The 22,128-nt window shown below is 40.8% G+C and overlaps 2 protein-coding genes and 5 non-coding genes across 13 annotated transcripts in view; 1 reads left to right on the top strand and 6 right to left on the bottom strand.

Moving 5' to 3' along the window:
- intu (inturned planar cell polarity protein) overlaps positions 1–12,184 on the bottom strand; it is a 16,324-nt gene extending 4,140 nt beyond the window's left edge. For 2 of the 4 annotated variants that reach the window (XM_063895396.1, XM_063895395.1), the window contains exons 1-9: positions 10,989–11,231; positions 9,443–10,047; positions 6,444–6,529; positions 3,977–4,192; positions 1,859–1,977; positions 1,660–1,749; positions 1,025–1,102; positions 620–803; positions 230–283 (exon numbers count right to left, since the gene is read on the bottom strand). In XM_063895396.1, the coding sequence (XP_063751466.1) occupies positions 230–283; positions 620–803; positions 1,025–1,102; positions 1,660–1,749; positions 1,859–1,977; positions 3,977–4,192; positions 6,444–6,529; positions 9,443–10,047; positions 10,989–11,119 (1,563 nt within the window). In that variant the 5' untranslated portion in view covers positions 11,120–11,231. Of the gene's footprint in view, positions 1–229; positions 284–619; positions 804–1,024; positions 1,103–1,659; positions 1,750–1,858; positions 1,978–3,976; positions 4,193–6,443; positions 6,530–9,442; positions 10,048–10,988; positions 11,232–11,801 lie in introns of those variants that run through there. The other 2 variants (XM_063895397.1, XM_063895398.1) reach the window with 2 other exon arrangements.
- On the bottom strand, positions 3,399–3,472 carry trnan-guu (transfer RNA asparagine (anticodon GUU)). Its single transcript has one exon. It is a non-coding gene; the product is annotated as a tRNA-Asn (tRNA).
- A 382-nt stretch (positions 12,185–12,566) lies between the features above and the next one.
- On the bottom strand, positions 12,567–12,783 carry LOC134872839 (small nucleolar RNA U3). The gene has a single exon (XR_010166884.1). It is a non-coding gene; the product is annotated as a small nucleolar RNA U3 (small nucleolar RNA).
- A 319-nt stretch (positions 12,784–13,102) lies between these two features.
- LOC134872840 (small nucleolar RNA U3) lies at positions 13,103–13,319 on the bottom strand. The gene has a single exon (XR_010166885.1). It is a non-coding gene; the product is annotated as a small nucleolar RNA U3 (small nucleolar RNA).
- A 1,062-nt stretch (positions 13,320–14,381) lies between these two features.
- LOC134872838 (small nucleolar RNA U3) lies at positions 14,382–14,598 on the bottom strand. The gene has a single exon (XR_010166883.1). It is a non-coding gene; the product is annotated as a small nucleolar RNA U3 (small nucleolar RNA).
- Positions 14,599–15,261: 663 nt separating this feature from the next.
- Positions 15,262–15,478, bottom strand: LOC134872831 (small nucleolar RNA U3). The gene has a single exon (XR_010166877.1). It is a non-coding gene; the product is annotated as a small nucleolar RNA U3 (small nucleolar RNA).
- Positions 15,479–15,954: 476 nt separating this feature from the next.
- trmt10b (tRNA methyltransferase 10B) lies at positions 15,955–21,210 on the top strand. Of its 4 annotated transcripts, XM_063895706.1 has the most exons (9): positions 15,955–16,168; positions 18,023–18,132; positions 18,496–18,604; positions 18,704–18,837; positions 18,991–19,143; positions 19,351–19,429; positions 19,758–19,825; positions 20,184–20,307; positions 20,359–21,210. In XM_063895706.1, the coding sequence occupies exons 2-9, from the start codon at positions 18,034–18,036 to the stop codon at positions 20,502–20,504; spliced, it is 912 nt and encodes a 303-aa protein (XP_063751776.1). In that variant the 5' UTR covers positions 15,955–16,168; positions 18,023–18,033; the 3' UTR covers positions 20,505–21,210. The 4 variants fall into 4 exon arrangements, with proteins under 4 accessions (XP_063751776.1, XP_063751773.1, XP_063751775.1 ...); XM_063895703.1 differs by lacking the exon at positions 15,955–16,168 and having other exon boundaries at positions 17,833–18,132; XM_063895705.1 differs by lacking the exon at positions 15,955–16,168 and having other exon boundaries at positions 17,833–18,132; positions 20,383–21,210.
- Positions 21,211–22,128: the final 918 nt, after the last annotated feature.

Genomic DNA, 22,128 nt, shown 5'->3' on the forward strand with positions numbered 1-22,128 from the left:
TTTAGCCACACTGAATTTAACTAGAAGTATTTCAATGTTGCGGGCACTCTATAGATAGCAGAATTAAGGAGCATAACAAAAACATGAAGATCTAATGTGACTCTGAAGTCTACTCAAGCAGCACTGTTTTGTAACCGGCTAAATCGTTAAGATAAATGTCCAATCCCAACAGGTGGCATACATCTAAAAGTATGTAACACTTGACAGAAGTACTGGTGTGTTTTCTTACCATTTCTCCAAAATCTGAAGACTCAAAATCAGAGAGAACAGTGTCCACCTCCATCTGTAGAGAGAAAAATCAAATAAAAGCTTCATAGCATTTAATTTAGTTACATATTATTTATCTAAAGTCTTTGCTCCGGCATTGATCCACTTTAACCACGGACATCATTACATTATTTTAAACACAGTCTATATGTTGTGCATTTCCAACAGTGGACACTAGAGGGCGCCATTGCTACATTTATGATAAATTTTTCACAATCAACATTAAACAGTTTGAAAAAAGAGAATCTGCCATAAACAAATATCTATAACCACTGCATCTACTTCTTCCCAAACATGTATGTACATGATATTCTATCCCCGTCCCCTCTCTACCCCACAGACAGGAATGAACCTTGATTTCTGGAGGCAGTGTGAGCCATCGGACCGCTGGCAGTCCGTCGAGAAAAAGGGTCCCTGAGACGTCTGTGGGCGGGGCTGAGGAGCCGTCCCTCAGGCGAGACGGCTGGATGAGCTGCTGGAAGAACAGGCAGAAGAAGTGGTCCAACCTGGGGGCGCGGTCCGCCTGACAGAATGCTCTGAAGAGGACACAAAGAAGAATCGCCATATCATAGAGATGAATTATGACCAGAAGAAAAGTGGGTAAGAAAGTGAGACAAAGAAGTCTTTGAGGGAATTATAAATTGGAACACATGTGTTTTTCTTTGAATATATTCAGCATTAAGAATACAAAATGACTGCCAAAAGGGAAAGTTCCATCCGGCTCTCTCAGCAGGACCACAGGAAAGCAAAGACCCACCTGTCCAAGGAGCCGTACATAACTTTTAGAGTCCGGACCACGTCTCCCACCACCGTCTGCAGATACAACAGAGGAACTCTGGAAGGAAGTAGAAGAATGTAGAGCCCAGACATGAATAAATTCAGATGTCATCAAATACCTGGACTCAATGCCAGGAACCACAAAAACATTTGTCTAGGTTGTTGTTTTTTCTAAACGTGGGTGTTCCTCAAAAATCAATCTGTGTGCTTTTAAGCATGAATGAATTTCACAACCGAGATGATGATTGATTGTGTCGGCCTGGTTTCTAAAAATAAAAGAAGTTGGGTTAAATGAGTCATCTCATGAGCAACCACAAGCTCCTCAAAGACGTTTTCATGCTGCCAGCAAAGGACAAAAAGAAGACCATACCCACATTGAAATGGTTTCTACAGATACTCCTCTTAAACATGTCTCCACTTCTTACAAATAAAGCTCATTCAAGTCAAGCACACGTCATGCTCAGGAAATATATAACCACACCAGTGTCAGTAAGCACATTTTTTAAAATGATCTTCTAAAAATGTGTTGCTGCCAAATGAAATTCAATCTTGTCGGGTAATGTCTACGTTTCTTTTGCTGGAGCTATTTTATAGTATCTGTGTGTTTGATGCTACCTCTCTGCAGGAAGACCGATGACTAGCAGATTGTTGCTTTCCTTCCAGTAGCCCACATGTACCAGCTGTTTCCCGAGCAGGAGAGAAGAGCTGTGGGTGAAGAGACAGGGACATATGAATATCGAAGGGAAAGTGAGAAAAATACAGAAAATGGAGGAATGAGCTGAGAGAAAAGTTTGTTTTTCTTATCTTCACCCACCTGAGTATCCGCCCTCCTGTGACGTTCTCCAGCATGTCACACAGCGTGAGGAAGATCCCCCTCACTCCTTTCAGCTGGCCCGATGCTTCAGACGCCGGGTACTGGTACAAGATCTCTTCCTGCAGACAGAGGAACACAGAAATAAAAGGTCAAAGTGTTGCTCTGTATATATTCAGCAAAAAAAAACACATCTCTGGTGAACCTTTCAACCAAAAGAAATGTGCAAAAGAGTTTTACTGTTCAACCCATTTCCCCTTGGGAGCGGATATCCAAATGTCACTTTAAAAGATTAAATGTTCCTAAAATATGTTTGAATTTCCAGAGTAAACAAAAGTAGATTCAGGAGGTTAAGGAATTTGACTGAAGCTCAGAGAAACTCATCTGTGTTCCCGGTACAGGCCGTGCACACAAGTAGATTCCTACTTAAATATATTGATATATATTTCTGGATGAAGTATGAACATTACTTCTGACTACAGAGTGCTTCAGGCTGATTCAGTATGTTATTTGATTGGTATTCCTCGCTGCATGGTTGCAACTTTAAAGAACACAGAGTGGATAAGAGCGGACCCGCTGAATGGATAAAAGGACAGAGGACTGGGTGAGGGGATAAAAACCTTGAATGAACGGGCCCCTTGTAGCCTAGCCAACCAGAACAAAAAAACATCAACAACAACAACCGACACTTAAGCTACGTCTCATCGGTACGTACAAGCCAAAAAATGCTCAGATCACAAAATCCTCACACAGTTAAGAATCAAAATACCACTCCGGTTTCTACCATGCAATCAAAAGACTAAAACATCAAAGTCGATGTTCCGGCACGACACTGTCATTTAGGAAATCAACCGCTGGCTCATCACATACTCTCCACTGATGTTTGGGTAAAAAAAAGAAGAAATCTGGCTTGCAGATTCCTAAAAAAAGGAACTGCAGTACAACGGTACAAGAAAATAAAATCCTGCCAGTAGATGTCCACAGGCAAATGTGATTATAAGTGTCTAGGAAATTAGTTTGGATTGTCTTTAGAGGAAGTAAACACACACTGTGATAGAAAACAATATAAAATAGGGACCAAAAACACATATAGACTGCTGCACTTAAGCAAGACTACGCAAGTGTGGATTCACCCTAAAGAGATTTAAAATGACAGGCGCTGTGCTTGGGGGAAGGCGCCTCAACCCCCCTTTTCTCTGTTTTCTGTTACTGGCACCCACAGGATTTGGAGACCGTCCAGAGCAGTAGTTTTCTCTAGTAGTCTGACCTACACCAGAGAAAGCTTTCCACTCCTGGGCTTAGGATTTCCTATTTAGATCAGGTCATTCTGAACAGTCAGTTAAAGAATATGACTGCTTTCTTCTGTTTTACATCCACTTTTATAGCTGCTCAGTGTCGATCAGGATCATGTTTCTCAAGACCCACTTTCTTTCTATAGGGATAGAAAAAATGTGGTCCGAAAGCCTATTTCCACTAAATCAATATTGACCCTTATTCTTCGTGTTTCTCATTCACATGCTGCTTATTCATACACAAAACACTCCGTCCCTGGGTGGGCTCGAACCACCAACCTTTCGGTTAACAGCCGAACGCGCTAACCAATTACGCCACAGAGACAGCTGCACCATATAGGGTGTGGTCTAACTATAAGCTAAGGGGAGGGGGTTGCCTGCACTGAGTGGCTGAATACCGGCAGCATTTCCTAAGCAGACACTGGGGTATGTTTGTTTTTATGCCATTTTTATCATCTCACACAATAGTTTTGAAAATAGTTTTGGCATTTTCAATCTTATTCTTTACTGTACATCCGTTTCCCAACACTTTTTTCAAATTAATAGTCATAGTCTCAACAAAATAACCTTTTAAACGTGTATTTGATGGCTGTGTTTTTGAAAAAAACACATAAATACATCAAATTTAAAGCAACCAGGGCAAGGAAATTTAGAAAGCAATGCATGGACAGATGAAATTGGCTAAAACAAGGTTTAAATTAAAGTTTAGACTGATTTTCATTAAGGTTTGATGTGTTGTTAGCCTACAGTTAAGATAGAAGTCTTCATTAAAGTTTTTTTTATTTGGAGACTCATTAATGTCTCTTACTTTTCACACACACTGACTGACCTCGTCCTGCGGTGACGCCGAGTCCAGTTTGAGCGAGAGGTACATGACGATGTGTGGGATGTGTCCGATGGACATCTGAAGCTCGGCTGTGTCCTCCCCCCACAGCAGACGCACCAGCTGGCTGACTGGAGGTGCGGCCTTCATCTTACGGACTGATGAAGTGTCCTCAGCGCTGCTGTCGTCCAGCGGAGCCAGCGTCTCCAACAGCAGCCTCACCTGGCAAAGGGGAGGAGAAAAATATCACTCAATCAGAGGAAGTGAATTTATAGAGCCCAATACCAGGGCTTTACAGTTCATACAGAATACAGTCTAAATGCTAGGAAGAATAATGTGTCTATATATAAGAAGAAGATGAAGATGCATGTCAACAAAAACACATTTATTCTGCCATAATTAAAATTATGATATAATTGCATCAGGCTGCCTATAAGTCCCTCCTAAAAGTTCATTCATTCTTTAAAATCAGCCACTATGGCGCTGCATGATTATACTTGGCAGTGCTTATGTGGAAAATAGAGGTGTGCGTGTGGCGCGTTGCCAACGGGGAGAAACACTTCAATCATTACACGATCATTCAGGAGAAAGCGGAAGAGTAAACAGCAGGATAAAGATCGTCAGGGAGAAAATCACACTCGCATCCAGAGCTAACCGCAGCATAACAAATAGCAGGGATCTGTGTTGGGGTTTTTTGTTTTTGTGCGCTTGACTAAATTATAACCAGACTTCTGAAACCCAAATGAACAGGGGAAAGACAACAGACCACTGATCTTCTCTTGTCCATGCAGTCCATTTTTTTTAACTTTCCAGACCACATTTCTCCATTGTACACAAGTCACCATCGAAAAAGAAATGGAGCAGCACGGAAAACATACAAGCACTCACAACAACCTTTTGTGATTGAATTATCTTTCTATTAGGAATAATGCAGTGTGTCCTGAGGTCTGAGGAGCTTTCCCTTAGCAAAGCATTTAGTGAAAAAACAGAACAAACTCAAAACAGAGGAGGTTCTGCTGGGATTCGACCTCAACACACTACTGACCTTGCAGATCCAGTTTAACCACTAACTGGATACACCCCAACTACATTATGGTGTTTGACTGTATATGTTATATGGCATTTTATTGAACACTCACATACAGCGGAGTACAGATCCTGTTTCTGAGACTAACCCAAAACAGTATGCTGCGCGAAATAAATGGGGTGTTGAGGTTGTTTCTTTCCAAAAGATGAGGGTCAGCATATTATATGGTACCTACCAAGTACATGGTAGGAAATAAATATCATATTCCCCGTTCAAAAAGGTTGAAACAGTATTTTTTTAAATCCAACCCTCACTTCAAGAACTCCCCAAGGCTTGTCAACGGGAACCACAGGCCAGCAGGCGCCTGCATCTGGGCTGCGAGCCATTACAGCCAAATGTAGGGGTTATTATTAAAGAAGAGCCCAACAGTGGTGGAAAAAACCAAGTGCCGGACTTTCAGTTGGTGAGTCTAAGTCCTTGAAGTCGGAGGTTGTGAAAGGGATATCCACAATTCCTTGCCAAAGCTTTGTTTATATTGAGATGAGCGAATCGAATTCATGAAAACGGTTTAGGCTAACCTCAAATTTAACAAATCACGGGGTAAAGAGGCTGAGAGGGCAGCACTTTCTCTCGTCATAAATAAAAAGGCTGTGGTTAGTCCGGAGGGTGCTCTCGCTGGAATTCCAGTCTGTTGATGTCAGTCATTCAGCCATCGCTTATGGATGGACACACACACTCTCATCAAGGAGTAGCTGAGGCTTCTCCGGCTCTAAGGGCACGGTGGACTGACTCTAATACTAATATTTATTCCTCCAGAAATAATAGGTACTGTGTGGGAGGGCTGGCAGACCCAAACACAATCATCCTGTCAGCAATACAACTCTATTTCAAGTTGTTGGACGGTCATCGTTGTGTCTGGGGAAGCTTGTATTTTTCCAAAAAAATCTTCCCCGCTCTTTTCCCTACAATGTAATTTAGTTTCCGACTACAACTTCTAATCAGCTGAGCTTCCAAACCCACAACAGCTTCCTGTGGGCGCCGAAAAAGAGTCGCACCGCAGTCCCGTCTGTCCGCCACCAGCCCGTACACACTCTGTCATTTGCAAATTCCTACTTTTTCATGGTCTGCTTTCTCGGTGGAAACGCACGACTGAGGCACGCACTATGGATATTTTAGCTACAAATCAAAGGATCATTTCTCCGTAATTGAGGGTTTTCTAAATGTCAAACAGCGCTGACTTCTGCTTTCTATTCACATTTTAGCAGCTTAGATGAACCCATGTATTTCAAAGTGCTTTAATGTCTGTATTTACTGTCCATGTTTGACGCAAGCTGCTCACATTGTGGGCCTCCGATAGGAAAGGGAATAAAATCAACATCAATATCGATTGCACACACCTAACCACTGTTGTTGCTGTGCCTTTATTTAAGATTTAAACACACTGACCTGAGTTGGTCCTGGGATGCAGGACAGAACCCTCTCGATGTTTTCCGAAGTCACGTCCACATCGTCCACTGCCACGAGCACATCACCTGAACAAAGCATGTGGAGAATAGCAACATTTATCCGACCTGGCTCAAATCTTAGATAGAAAATAAAACATACTAATAAATAGTGTTGATATTTAACCCTCTGACATATTTGAATTTCATTCCATAAGTAATTGGAAGTAGAAAAGCAAGAAACAGAGGAGAATATAGATATATAAGGTGAGGGTAATGCTGTCCACAATAAAGGACATTTATTTCACGAGAAAATTTAAACAACGTAAGCATTGTATCAACGATTTATGACAGCTGGGAGGTGTTTATCCCGATGTGGCGAACAAAACGGTACAAAAAGGATATGATGTTTAGCCAGTGGCGGGCCGTGCATTTCACACCTAGGCCTTCAGTGATGTCCTACACAGTCCTACCTGAATTATTCCACCTCTTAATACCATCATTATGACGCCATGGCTCTAGAAACTATACATTTAGACAGAAACGCAGTATAACCGGGCGTTGCATCACCTTAACATAGTCAAGTACAACAGAGTTATATGAATATTTCTGAAGCATTTATAATCAGTACATCAGCATTTACAGTTAACTTAATTAATCAGATTATCTGACAGACCGCTCCTTGACACCTGTGTCTGTCACATAACGCAGGACAAGTGCCAGCTGTGCTACATTACCCACATCTGACGTCTCGTCCACCATAACAGCGACAAAGGGTGCTTTTTTAATCTTCATTTTGATCTCTTCTCCCATCACTTCAGCAATAGCATAAATCAGGTCGTTTTGTATTTTGCCTGACGTCCCAGTAAACATGTTGTTTGTGTACAGGTGGTAATGCAAATCTGTGTTGTTCTCAGCAAGAAAAGAAAGAAGCTCCACGTAGTTTCCTCTGTTTCTGGACTCGGCGCTTTCATCGTGTCCCCTAAATGAAAGTTCCTGTTTACCCAAAAACAGGACACAATCAATCAGTCTTTCAACATTTCCCTATTTTTGTTCACCCTTTCGTTGTGGAGCTCCGTTTCCCTGCGCACTTGTTCGTTGAGCTTTAGATCCACTCGGGTGTCCCCAAAGGTTTTCAAAAGCACCAGTGCTTCCAAGTGCCCAGCTGTGCTTTGGTGTCTCGTTGCTGCCTTGGTTAGACAACTCAAGTTTGCAAATTTAGTGTGGCTCCAAACACCAAATCGATCAGTTGCAAATACCAGGCATTCCCGGCAGTACAATTTGCAGTGCCTCTCGGAGGCTGTGAGCCAGGGGTACCGCTCGTAGTTTCCCTGCTGTGCTAGGCTCACTAGCGTTGGAGTTGGTCGTTCCCTTTTCAAGATGTCTAGCTTTACTTGAAAAGTTTGTTTTGAAAATGGCGTTGTAATTATATCTTCGACCAAATTGATCTCTTCTCCTCCTTCAGCCATTGTGGGTTGAAAAAAATAGCTTGTAGAAATCTACACAAATTAGCTCGCTCAAGTTCTAGTTCTGTTTGCTAGCTTTGCCCATAGACTGTATGGCTCTGCCTACTGCCTAGCTCTGCCTCTCAATAGTGCGTATCCAATCAGAAGATGTGCACGTGCTAACGTTAGCGTACGCCTGCTAGCTGGCCCGTTGTCGCCACCTCGAAATCTGATTGGTTAACGCCACAGCTTTGTTTGCGTTCACTTTAAGCTACAGCCGCCCGCACTGTTGATTCTGAAGGCCTAAGGGCAGATTTCTTTGACCCTAGCAACACATTATGGCTGAAATATGATTGGATAAAAGCTCTAACATAAAGGCCAGCCCTCCAAATCTCGTTCTGAGGCTGGAAGCAGCGCAGCCAAGACGAACGCTATAAAATGAAGAGAATAGACTATGGGGAATAATTTAATACATATTTGTGGAAAAAATATATCAAAATGTAATTTATATTCTGATGATGTTTAGGCCAGCAGAGAAGGCCTTGCTGGCCCTGACGGCCCACCACTGTGTTTAGCTATTGTCTGTGTTGTCGAAAAATGAGTGTCACGATGGGTACAATAACCCCCGAATGCTTACAGAATACAGTAACCTGATCCTTAATCTGAGCTTCTGGAAGACAAACTGAAGCATGTGCAAACGGGATATGCTGCCATCACAAGTGACAAATTAAAACCCTGACATATTTCTCAGCCTGGAACAATTTGAGATGAGATAAATGCCTTTAAATGTTTAGTTGGCTTAAAAACATGCGGAGTTTAACTGCAATGTGCTTCTGCCCTATGCTGTATAGACCCAGTAAGAGGCGATAAACAGCGCCACCTGCTCTGAGTGCAGGGAGGCTGAGCACCATCTCAGTAACGGACCTATTCCAGGTATCTTACCTCTCTAATTGTTTAAGCATGCTGCGTAAAAGCTTCTCTAGACAGTAACTTGTGTGGGAAGTCCTTTGTGTTGAAGCTAGGCCAGCGTTCCTCTGTCTGAGGGTAAAAACTGTTCGATCATTAACCCTGATGGGAGAAAATAGCTTCAGAGGAGACAAACTTTCAAACAGACATTCAGAGCTTCATTTTCTGATCTGAAAACTGAAATTCTGACAAAAGATTTGATCACTTTGTAGTTGATGCTATTGATTAATGTTTCTGAAAGACCTCTGCGGACAAAGGGTAGTTCTGAGTGTACATTTACTCACAATAATATGGACTCAATGTGTATGCTTTGGGCTCTTTTCCTACCCTTTTAGGACTCTGCTGTATTATTTGCAGCCCTGTGCTTTGGCAGTGCATTTTTGTGGTGTGGAAATTTAAATGACTCTACAGATGACTGGTATTGAGATCAGAACAAGCTGCATTTTCCAATTGTTTCTTTAGAGGACGGAGAAAGGGTTTTCTGCAGGAGGTCAGTCACAAAAGCATGTCATATTTATCAAAGTCAAATATTTGTTTTAGTTTTGCACAAGGTCAATAACTGCTAGATCTTGGAATTAACCCATGGTCTTACCAATCAGGATTTGTCCACATTTGATGGCCGGGCTGTTGGGAATTAATCCATGAATGGTCAGTCGGTCCTCCTGTTTGACCTCTGAAGGGTCTCCCAGTCCTCGGGTCCAGGAAGGCCGATGCACAACGCCCAGCAGCGCCTCCAGCAGGCCTCCACCTTCAGAGAGAGGTGTAGAAGAACCTGCCAGACGTTTGGGGTTGAGGTAGACACACACTTCCTTCAGCTGCTGCTGCTGCACTGTCACACCCTGCCTTTGCACTGGCTGGTTCTTCAGGATGGAGGCTGGAGCTGACGATAAAGCAGAGTTCTCTTTACTCCCATCCTTTCCCCCGCCTTTGAGCTGAGATGGCCAGCGTTTTCTCCGCAGGATCCTGGCTAGCCTTTTCAGCGTGGGCTCGCCTTTCGCCCGTGAGGTGCATCGCTGCTTCTTGTTTTGCTCTGTGAGGATCTCGGCCTCTTTTTCGCTAAAGTGGACGTGATTGGTGGCAACACCTTGATTGGCGCTGGCTTGGGCCAGTGCAGCCTCCTCTTCGCCCTCACTTAGCTCCAGGTAGAAAAGCTCTCCGTTCTTCTGGATGTCATCGAGCCATTCTGGTTCCAAGTCACTGAGAGAAAAATTAAAATACACTTATTATCAAAGGTAGTAGGAAATGTCCAGCCAAATAAAGCTACACTGCCCATGTACAGTAAAGGACTGTCTTATCCATGCAGTCTCCGTATTTCTTCAGTATTCTTATGTCCAACTTGTTTCAAAGTTATTGATAGATAATGAGCTTTAAATACATTTTTGTCTTTCTTTATTTACTCCTGTCAGTTCTGTATATATTCACATGTACAAAGCATAATCACATGTGTGTCCAAAATACTGTGAGTTAAAAAGGAGATATTTCCTTGTGGTTTTTCTCTATTTAAACCTGCTTTGTAGAAATTGTGGTAAGCAGCTTTGACGTAATATCCATAAATTTAGTGAGGATGGCAAGAAGCATACAATTATTTATGGAGGTTTACCTCCCAAATTGAAAACAGTCCATGAAGAGCCATGAAAAGCAAAAGGGAGGAGAGATGGAAACTGAGTGGATGTGAAGACACACTCCCTCTGGCAAAGCTGGGCACTGACTTACATTTACAAATACTTATTGTAATCACAAAACAACTACTATTCTATGTGTAAAAACCCAGAGGTGTAAAGTAACTAAGTACATTTACCCAAGTACTGTACTTAGGTACAATTTTGAGGTACTTGTGCGTGAGTATTTCCATTGAGTACTACTTTGTACTTCTACTCCACCACATTTAAAAAGGGACATAGGGTTATTTGTTAAAACAGCTTACGATTTTGTAGCTCGTGTGTCGACAAAATCCTGTAAATTGTTTGAGTGTCAAGTTACAGGATCTCCTGCTCACTATCTTTTCTGTGGGATAGCTTTTTCAAACATCTGTAAAAGCTTCAGTAGATTTACGGGGTTTCATATTGTCAACTCCACTCTGTACACGGTGTGTTTGCCTGTTTGTCTGCAGTCTAAAAGAGGTGAAATGATGTTCTTACTCGGAGTAGTCGGAGCTGTTGAAACTTGATGTGGATTCACAGTCGCTACCGTGAATTTCATCACCGTCTTCTACCGTTTTTCCTCCACAAACATTTTTATCGATACACTTTCGGGCATCTGCAGTTGCCATGTTGGTTTCGAGATGTTTTATTCCCCGCTTAATGACGAGGTACTCCTTTATAAAGCTCAACTTTTCATCAAAACAAACGCTGATATTCTGTCGCCATGTTGGAACCAGTTGATGAGCTGGCTGGCCACGGTGTGATCACGTGATTCTAAAGAGCGCAATCCGATTGGTGGACAGGGCTGTTGCCCCTAACAACGCAGAAGCTTTCGGTTGCCTTGCTGTCTGGCACGGGCATGCAAAGCGCGTGCCAGTTTACTTGTCAGCACGAGACTCTCGCACGCTAAATAATGTATTTACCTCACAGAAAACACCACCACGTTATTTTTACTATATTTACAGGAGCATTAAATTAACCTTGTACATATAAACACCGGGTTGTTAGATTTATTTTAAATTTCACGGTGTAAAATACATCAAAATGTGTAAGAACAACACTTGAAGAGGGACAAAGCATACAATAACAACTAATTAAATGTACTTTTGCGCACATTTTTATACTTTATAGTGCGTTGGTGGCATTTTTAAAGCATGTCCCCTGTATATCTCCACCTCCCTGCCGACCTGCACGAGTTATTTAAATCCCCTCCGGTATTCAGCAAAGTCACTACGACCAACCAAAAGCACCAAACGTTACTACTTTACGCGTGTAATTAAAGATAATGCATCGTGTGAATGTGCTACTGACCTGTACAGAAGAACACTGCGAATTGAATCAAAGTCCTCCAAGTTTTTAGAGAATAAACCTCCATCTATAGAAATATTAAACATCATTTGTGTGTCATTTTTTATAGCCGGGCCAATAACGCTGCGTTAACTCCAATTGTTCGGTGAATGAAGATGCAATATAAAACTCCAAAAGGTCCAAAAAAACAAGGTTGAAGACACGTATTTCCCGATCAAAAATAGTCCCTTTTCCTCTGCCTCTGCCATGTATGAAGTTTCTGCGCCACCATGCAGGATGAACTGCGTCTCCAAAAGCGCAACGAATCCTGCTCCAGTTTCTCACGTCAATCACTGGTTCAACACCAACCCTATTCAAAGAGAGCAGAAACACACTGGTGCTTTTTTAGGTTTTGAGTGTTTCTCCAGGCCAACTGAGTGGAATTTGTCGCAGTGGTTTTCTTGGCAGGTGGGTCAAATCCCCGCCTACTCTGGGCTACCAACAAAACGCTCCGCAGACAAGCCCACACTTTAACCGTTTTTATAAGCTATTCAAGCATGGGAAAATAACGTTACTTAATACCCACATCAAATCACGTACCGGTACCAATGGAAGGAACACAGCACGTAACAATGCAGATTTCGTGGGAGGCTGCAGAAACAATACCCATCGGTTTTGCATGCAATACAAATAATTTGGAGCATCTAAAAGAACAATGCACACGTTGTTGACATTCAGGTTGTAGTACACAATCACTGCATGAATATTTATATTGAACACTGAAACACGGCCACTCGGATCATACTCCCTCCCTCAAAGCCCCCAGAGGAGGCAATGAACGGTCATCAATGGCAGAGAGCATAAGAACTGAATCAAGTCTCTGTGCCCGCTTCGCGCTCAGGAAAGAGTATCACCATCTCTTCATCGTGGTTAGCGAGACCAATCACTTTAGAAACACATTTCTCGAGTCAGAAACTATAGAAATGATCCCTGAAAGTATAGTCTTAACCTCCAGAGTGCGCTAGCCCCACTAATAGTACGTGGAACATGCGACTCACAGTCATGGTGCTCACTTCCAACACTAAAAATCAGACATTAGTACTTTGAAAATAAGTATATTTGAGCAGCTTTTGATAGAATATTCTTTCAAAAGTGAAGTAACTAGATGGAGTCAAACGCATCACGTGTCATTGTACAACACATGTGAACCACAGGGGCAATGATCACATGAAAATGGATGAAGTTTACAATGAAAACAACGAGATATTATAAACCACATCTCATCTACTCACAGCATGCACATTTAATTTCAACACTGAAACACGGCCACTCGGATCATACTCCCTCCCTCAAAGCCCCCAGAGGATGCAATGAACGGTCATCAATGGCAGAGAGCATAAGAACTGAATCAAGTCTCTCTGCCCGCTTCGCGCTCAGGAAAGAGTATCACCATCTCTTCATCGTGGTTAGCGAGACCAATCACTTTAGAAACACATTTCTCAAGTCAGAAACTATAGAAATGATCCCTGAAAGTATAGTCTTAACCTCTACACCGTTACAGCCCTACTACTAGTATGTGGAACATGCGACCCTCAGTCATGGTGCTCACATCCAACACTACTATGGGTGGCTGTGGCGCTAGTGCGATGATTCTCACCAGGGAAGCACAGGTTCAATCCCTCATTGACGGCCACAGCATGCCGGGTACTTTGACAGATTCCCCCTTAATTGCTCCTGTGGGTATTATCCACAGTGCTGATGTATTACATGTGTAATATATGCAATATGTAATGCGAAAACGCAAAAAAAATGCCATTAATTATTATACATCAGATGATAATAATGAGGAGAGAGGTTATTTTAGCTCCTTTTGGTAGTTCATTCCTTCAAAACGGAACCATATTTAGTAGTTTTTAAAGTAGTTTTATATTTTTTGACCTTCTCTTACAACACAGTTCCTTATGTTGTTTTTGTTTGCACCTCTATCCATCAGAGCAAATGCCTTGTATGTGTAAACGCACCTAAGGCTCACTCAATGCACTTTAAAAGACTCTTTTGTATTCATGTTATTTATGTATTATGTAATGTGTGTATTTTCTATGTAGCGTTGTGTATGTCAGTTATGTATTGTAATGTTCAGAACATTTAAAATCAAGTTTTTTAAAAAGGGAAACTTACCTGGCAATAAACTATATTCTGATTTGAACATAATGGGTTGTAGGTAAAGCCGCAATATGCAAAGTAACTGCAGCAAGCAAGGAAATAATACTCAAGTATGTAAGTGGAGTGGAGTCAGACACTTCTATATGCTTTTGTAATTGGTGTAAATTGCACATGCATCAAGTCAACAATCAGGGGCACATATTAATTTAAAGAAGGCTTCTATAACAGCAGCATGTTGTAAACAACCGTAGTCTACATACCCTATCATGGATATGAAAAACAAAACAGGTCAAATAAATAAATGGAGTGGAGTAAAATGCATCATGTGCGATTTTGCGATTTTTGCAAAATACACACATGTAATCCTTTCTTCACAGTGCACATCTAATTTAAAGGATGCTCACCCTACATACTAATATTTGTATTGAACAATCAAACACGGCCACTCGGATCATACTCTCTCCCTCAAAGCCCCCAGAGGAGGCAATGAACGGTCATCAATGGCAGAGAGCATAAGAACTGAATCAAGTCTCTCTGCCCGCTTCGCGCTCAGGAAAGAGTATCACCATCTCTTCATCGTGGTTAGCGAGACCAATCACTTTAGAAACACATTTCTCAAGTCAGAAACTATAGAAATGATCCCTGAAAGTATAGTCTTAACCTCCAGAGTGCGCTAGCCCTACTACTAGTACGTGGAACATGCGACCCTCAGTCATGGTGCTCACATCCAACACTAAAGACCAGACAATAATACTGAGAAAATACGTATATTTTAGCGGCTTTTGGTAGGAAATGTACCAGGACATTAATCCCCCTCCCTCACACACCCTTCCCTCATCCAGCACCAGTCACTTTCTATTCTCAACTGCTACTGGAAATGTACTTTGCACTAAAGACCTACTTGCACTACTGTCAAACTGTGTTGATTGTGTCTAATATCTGTATATATTACTGAGTTGTTTTTGTATACCCCTTTCTACTCCCCCTTTTTTTTCTAGGCTCTTATCTTTCTGTGTTATATGTTCTTGATTATATTTGAACTGTGGGACTGCCAGAAACGGCATTTCAATGTTCTGTATGTATAACACATGTGGGACATTTTGACAATAAAGTGGACTTTGACTTTTTACTAGTTTATCCTCTCATAATGGTAAGTTTCTAGGTGGAGTGGAGTATAACGCATCATGTGTCAGTTTACTGTTGATGTTAATTACACATTCAATGATTACAAGACCAGGAATCAAAATCAAGTTGCAACTCTGCAGTGCTCTTGTGGCTTTATGTACCACAGTTTACCTTTGATTTTAAACACTTTTGCACTACCACTCGGATCATACTCTCTCCCTCAAAGCCCCCAGAGGAGGCAATGAACGGTCATCAATGGCAGAGAGCATAAGAACTGAATCAAGTCTCTCTGCCCGCTTCGCGCTCAGGAAAGAGTATCACCATCTCTTCATCGTGGTTAGCGAGACCAATCACTTTAGAAACACATTTCTCAAGTCAGAAACTATAGAAATGATCCCTGAAAGTATAGTCTTAACTTTACACCGTTACAGCCCTACTACTAGTATGTCGGACATGCGCCTTACAGTCATGGTGCTCACATCCAACACTACATCAGACAGCAATACTAAAACAAATGAGCACAGAGCACATCTAAAAAGCTAACCGGGGGATAACACTAAATAAAAGCCACATGTAACACATGTATATGTATTTCTTAGCACAACTTCATAACATTTAAAGCGAAATATAATGACAATATTTGACACAAAATATACATTTAACAAAGTTATACTGGCCATAAAAACAACAACATATACATGACAACGGTTCCCTGAATAAAACCTTATTAACTGCTCAATAATCTATCAAATATATTTTTAGAGAGTACCCACAATGCTGTCTGGTAGTATATTTCTCCTCTGAGTGTCTCTCATTGGCTGCTGTGATGCTGCATGGTAACGTGGTAGCTTCAAATGCTAACAACAATAGCGTCAAAATCACTGTTTTAAGAGCCGAACTTTGAAACAATCCTCATTATATGTACATTGGCTGAATGCTGGTTTAAAACTCTGTTAAATAATCTAATACAGATATAATGTCACACATAGAGACGATAAAAGTCAACTTTCACGTACGCTACAGCTGGTTTAGCAAGAGTACAAGTGTGCACCACCTTTAGGCTTCCGACTTCAAACGAGAGTACACGAGTGTTCCGGTTTGCGGTAAGAGGAAACGCTTGATGAAATACAACTGAAATGTTCAATATGTTTAAATAACTACGAGTGTTATAAAACATTATAACTGATTGTAATAGCAGTATTATTCATGCAATATTATACATATATATTTAAAAATAGTGTAAATAAATGTAAACAAAAGTCAAAAGCTTTTATGGTCAATGAGCCTAGTTTACACTAAAATGTTTTTTCTGACACAAGGCACAGTAAATGGTCATTTCCATTTACCTATGTGCAGAAACTTATATAATTGGCTTTTCATTTTTTGTGTGTTTTTATATTTGCATCATAGGCCTACATGTGTTTTGGTTCGCACATAGCATTAACGGCCAGGGCTAGGTTAGCCTAGCTTAAATATCATTAGCTAAATAGCTAACAGTTAGCATCTAAGGACATTTACTGCGCATCTGTCTGAACGTCTTGAATTTATTTGACTATCCCAACTAAAGTTTGTAGGAAATGTTCTTTTATTCGAAGTCCAGGAGTAGATTGAAAAGAAAACAAAGTGAAGCTCCTCATATAAGTTTTAAAAGGAGTATTTAATAAAAGGATGTAGCAGTAGGTTTAACAAAAGTTTCACACCTGTGGCTCATATACCGGAACACGCGTCCACAGGCCACTGAATGAGTGGAGCTCATCGTAGTTGCTGTCTGGCGGTCGGGAACAAAAGAGATTGATTTTACAATACAAACACAATTCATGGTACGATCCCTTTCCGGTCATAAAAATAAACAATTTCAAAATAAGACGAGCTCCGGTCATTGGTTGGTAGTGGGGGGCTGAGTCCTATTGGCCCCTTGTCGTCACATGGGGTTTTCCGGACTTCTATTGGCTGACGTCGTAGGGGGGTGGGTCCTCCTATGACGTCACTGTCGCGATTTTCTTAGTGTAGTCATAAAGCTTCTACCTACGATATGCTATTATGCAATCCTTCTGAGGTTTATCAGGTATTAAACACGTAATAGTATTATTGCAGCATCAATGAGTGAGAGGTAGAGGCGGTGTGTTTAGTATGTAACTCCACGCGTCCTTCTCCCTCTACGCATATATACAATACAATATTAGCTATCTGAGGCTAAAACAAACATCCGGTTACAAAATAAACAGTTTCAAAGAAAAAGGGTTTTCAGAATAAGACAGTGTTGTAGTTACACCTAACATTGATTATTATTTCTTACAAGTTACTTCTCGGATTTAAATAAACTCCACATTTATATTTATTTGGCTATATTTACCAACACAATACAATTATAAACAAGTTAATTTACTCACCCTATGTAAGGTGTTCACAGTTAAGTGTTCCTCGCAGAAATAGCGCCAATTTGCGTGTTCTTAATCAGGACAGGAAGAACGTTCACAGTTTCACTACTTAGTTTGTCAGACAAAGTTTGGAAAAGTCTGATTAAATAATAAGAAAAATGTGTGCTTTTACTGATCTGACTGGTGGCTTGATTAGTTGGCGTTATCTCCAAAAATGTTGGTATCTGAGCATGTATTGATTAAAGTCAATTGGAAGTCTATAGGTATTATGCTGCCATCTTCTGGCATGCATAGGGAAACGTAAACTACCACTGGTACTGGCACTGTGCTGTTTGCATCCCCCCCGCCCACGTTGTTTTCTCTGACGTCATCAACATGAGCCGCAAGCGACATCCTTTTAAGCTTAGGCATGTTGTAATTTGTCATGCAGTTGGTGTCTGGAAAAAAATAAACCAAATCAAATAATTCACAGTTGGACACAAATGCCCAGACAAGTGTTGCATTCACAGCATAAAACAATGAGGTTGTTTAAGGGATGCATTGTGAGTCATTAGACTGACATGGCACACATTGGCTCAGATGTGTATGAGATGCAGCTGAATGGAGTTTCAGAGGTGATGGATCTGCTGCTCATAGACGTGGAGACTGATGTGGGAGACAGGCCAGGGAGGGAGGCTGCACAGTCTTCAGTAAGTTACCTTAATTTTTAATAAACACCACTTTAAAACCTATTCAAGCTTGCTTTGGTTTCCAGGGTAGCAGCTTTACTGACTTGGCTACTTATTTCAAGAAGAAAGTCTTTACTTTGCTTTATGTTGATTCTATGGTGGGATAAATATTTGCATACATGATTAGCAGCAGTGTTCATTTGTTTATTTTGTTATATTTCTATATAATCGATCCTTACTGTATTTATTGAAATTTTGTATGTGTTTGTTCATTATATATATTTACGTATCATATATGGGTCTTGAATTCTAATGCAAAAAGAATATTTTAGACATGTAGAGCTATTCTGCACTGTTAATGTTGTGTTTCTGTTGATTGAACAGAGAAATGTGTCGAGGAAGCAGCAACACTGGGAGAGGCACATGGCAGCGAAGAAAAGCAAGAGGAAAGAAGAGAAGCAGCGAAAGAAGCTCAACCGTGAGAAGCAGTCAGGTAAAGACAAAGTGAAGCCAATCAGACATTACTTTGCTTTTGCATCGAGATTGGAGCTGGAAGTCCTGGATAGTCTTTCCTGTGTGTTTTGACATGCAGGTGCTAGCCCAGATAGTCCTCAGTTTTCCAAACGAGTCATGAAAGCCATCACCAAAGAGCGTTTAGCTGAGGCTCAGAGCATAGGGCTCAAACTGTGTGTGGACCTGAGCATGAGTGACAGCATGTCTGACAAGGTAAGTGCCTGAAACCAGCATCATTTACTGTCAAACAGTCTCTTTTTAAGTACAAAACAGCCGGTTACCTTCCAAATAATGGTATTTAAAACACATTTGTTCCCCCGTCTGCATTATTTCACGTATCCTATTTGTGTATGTGTGTGATTTCAGGAGTTAAGTCGACTGGCTGGCCAGTTAAGAAGGCTGTACGGGTCGAACAAGAAGGCCACTCGACCGTTTCACCTCCTGCTGACAGACCTGAGAGAGGACAGCTGTCTCTACAGGGAATGCCTGAGAAAGAACGCAGGCTTCCACAACTACATAGTGAGTATGGCCATCCCTGTACAAACTCCTAGGGAAAGATATAGCAGAAACCTGCAGGAATATACCGTGATATGTGTTGCTTTATCTTAAAACTGAATATATAAGAGGGTACAGAATCTGGAGCAGGAATACTTAGTGTATTTACTAATACTGAGTGTCTAGGGAGAGAGTCTTTAATGTTTTATTCCCTTTGTACCTTTATTTCAGATGGACATAACAGAAGAAAGCTTTCTGGATCTTTTTCCTCCAGAAAATGTGGTCTACCTCACCCCAGACGCTGAAGAAGGTTTGAAGGATTCGTCTCAATGGAGGAAATGCACTTTTATACATGAGCATGAAAAGATTATAGTTGAAATGCATTTTGAGGCCAGCAGAGGACGCCTTCGGACCATGTGGCCGTCACTGAATCAGAAATACTTAATCCGAGGAAAAATGGGTTTTCGTGACAGTTGTTCCCTTACAGAATGACTCAAATAAATACAAATCAAATATAACAGACTATATGATATAAGAAGTCACGAGAAACACTACTACTACTATTCATAGAACTATAAGCACTTAGTGTCATTTTCTTTTCTTCGATACAATTTTAAATATATATCTTTTAATTCCAGCTTTGAAAACAGTGGACGCTGACAAGGTGTACGTCCTCGGTGGCCTTGTGGATGAAAGCATCCAGAAAGTAAGACTGCCAACAACTTACACTATAGTTTGGTTTCAAACCAGTATATCATTTATATGTTTAACATCAATTACCAACCTTGTTTCAGATTGGTTTTGTTCTGGTCAAATAAAAGTGAATCACTTTAGTGAGAAATGCAAGAATATTACAAAATACCCCTCGCCACACATCCGACAGTCTGACACAATCATCATGTTCACGTCCTTCCTGAAACCCACCTGTTCAGATCAGCCTACTGTAGTGCTACATGTTCCCTGCTACTGTCCTTTTGGAACATTTTAAAGAATATTTATCTTTTATTATTATTGAGATTTATGTTAATGCTCATGTGATATTTAGTCTGTGTTCTACTCTCTAGAAGTTGAGCTTCTCGAGGGCGAGGGAACTGAGCGTGCCCACGGCGAGGCTTCCAATAGATGAGTACATGGTGAAGAAAGACAACGCCAAGAACTTCCACTCAAAGATCCTCGCTGTTAACCAAGGTGAGTAATTCCACTTCTTTGCGATACAATGCTTCACGTTTGTTTTTGAAGGATTTGCCCTCTTTGTGTCCACAGTGTTTGACATCCTGTTGACGTTCTGCCACACCGGCAGCTGGACAGAAGCCCTGCAGGCATGGTTCCCCCAGGGGAAAGGTTATGTTGTCGCACCACTTTCTGTCGCTGCATCACACACCTAACATGTGATTATATTAATACCTGAGGGGAGTCGATACACTGTATAAGTGCCTGGTTATAGAGCAGCACAGTGATGTTTACATTGAAACATTGAATGATCCTAGAGCTAATCAATGTTCTCTGACTTCAGGAATTTAAGGACCTTTTTATTTTCAAACTTTCTCAGGAGATTTTAGGTTTCTTAAAAAAATAGACACATTCCTTACGTTTAAAAAGTAAAGTAATTGTCTGCAATTCAGAAATTGCGTCTTTAAAAATGTATTTATTTATTCAGTTTTATGTACCTAAATACTGATGCTTTTGTGTTGATTTTATTGACAGTAAGGGTTTTATTTGACATGCACTTTCCCTCCAACTTCATTTAAGGCAAACCAGCTGTCTGAGATTTAAATTTGTTTAGCTTTAAGCAATTTCAGAACTGTTGTCAGTGAAGTTATTTAAGAGGCAGCTTTTGTTTTTGGCATTCATACTCAAAAGATTGTCAATTGTAAGATGTATGACTATTGTTATTCCTTATTTTGTATGTTTTCTGAAAGCAGCTTGAAAGTTGATACTCTTTTCAGGCTTCCCAGAAAACTTTCCTCTTTTTTTCTGTCAATTCTTTGCTCATAACACTGGATTCATGTCAGTTTAATGTGTCTGTTCCTGTTTCTCTTGTTTTATAAATATCTGATTTCCTGATAATAAAAAGGGGTGAGTTCATCAAGGGCTGGCATATTAAACCGAGTGTTTGTTTTATGTTCTAAATAAATTATATGGTTTATTTTTTTGCGTAAGATTGAACTTATTTTCACAGCAATGTTGCCAGAAAACCTCCTGAATGCTTTGATGTGCTTCACATTTCTAATTTTATTGTTGAATGTTCACCAATGAAGACAAAATGGGGAAAGTATGGTTAAATCAAACCCCCTCCGGAGGTAACTTTTGGGATTTTAGCCTTTGCAGACCATTTACATGCACTCAATCCTATATAACACACAACAGAAAACAGAAAAGCCTAACAGGGCCTCTTTAAGATGAAATCAAATCGTTATTTAAAGATGTGCAGTTTATGTGGAGCATGTATTTAGCTCGGATTACACTTTTTTTTCACTGACTTTGTTTTGGCTTGTGTTTCAATCTAGTTGCAAAAGTGTGATGGTTTGGAAAGTAACTTCCATCGAAGACAGCATTGTTGTGTTGAGACCGCTTTGCTGACAAACAATCGCTGCTGTTGTTCCAGAAAGTTTGATATCAGGGATCCTTTTTTTGCACATGCTTTATTTTATTTTCTAAGTTTTAGGCATTGATAGAGAAATGCGGTTGATTGTAAATACCCATAAAAAAAAAATTCCTGAGGGCCCTGAAGGTGTCAACCCTTCTCCCTTTTTAAAGCAGAGTGCGGAGGAGTATGAGAAGTTCCCTGGTAGAAACGTAACACTTAAAGATAACACCAAAAGCTGTGGGAACATGTCAGACAGAAACTAAGTATTTAATGACACATTAATAGACAATGGGAAATCAACCAACAGAGTTTCATGTCTTTTGTCTTTTTTAAAGATATGTTTTGGGGGCTTTTTGCCTTTAATCGGATAGGAAAGTGGAGAGTGACAGGAAAGTGGGAGAGAGAGTCGGGGTGGGATCCGG

This window comes from Eleginops maclovinus, chromosome 11 (genome assembly GCF_036324505.1).
Source record: "Eleginops maclovinus isolate JMC-PN-2008 ecotype Puerto Natales chromosome 11, JC_Emac_rtc_rv5, whole genome shotgun sequence".
Classification (NCBI taxonomy): domain Eukaryota; kingdom Metazoa; phylum Chordata; class Actinopteri; order Perciformes; family Eleginopidae; genus Eleginops; species Eleginops maclovinus.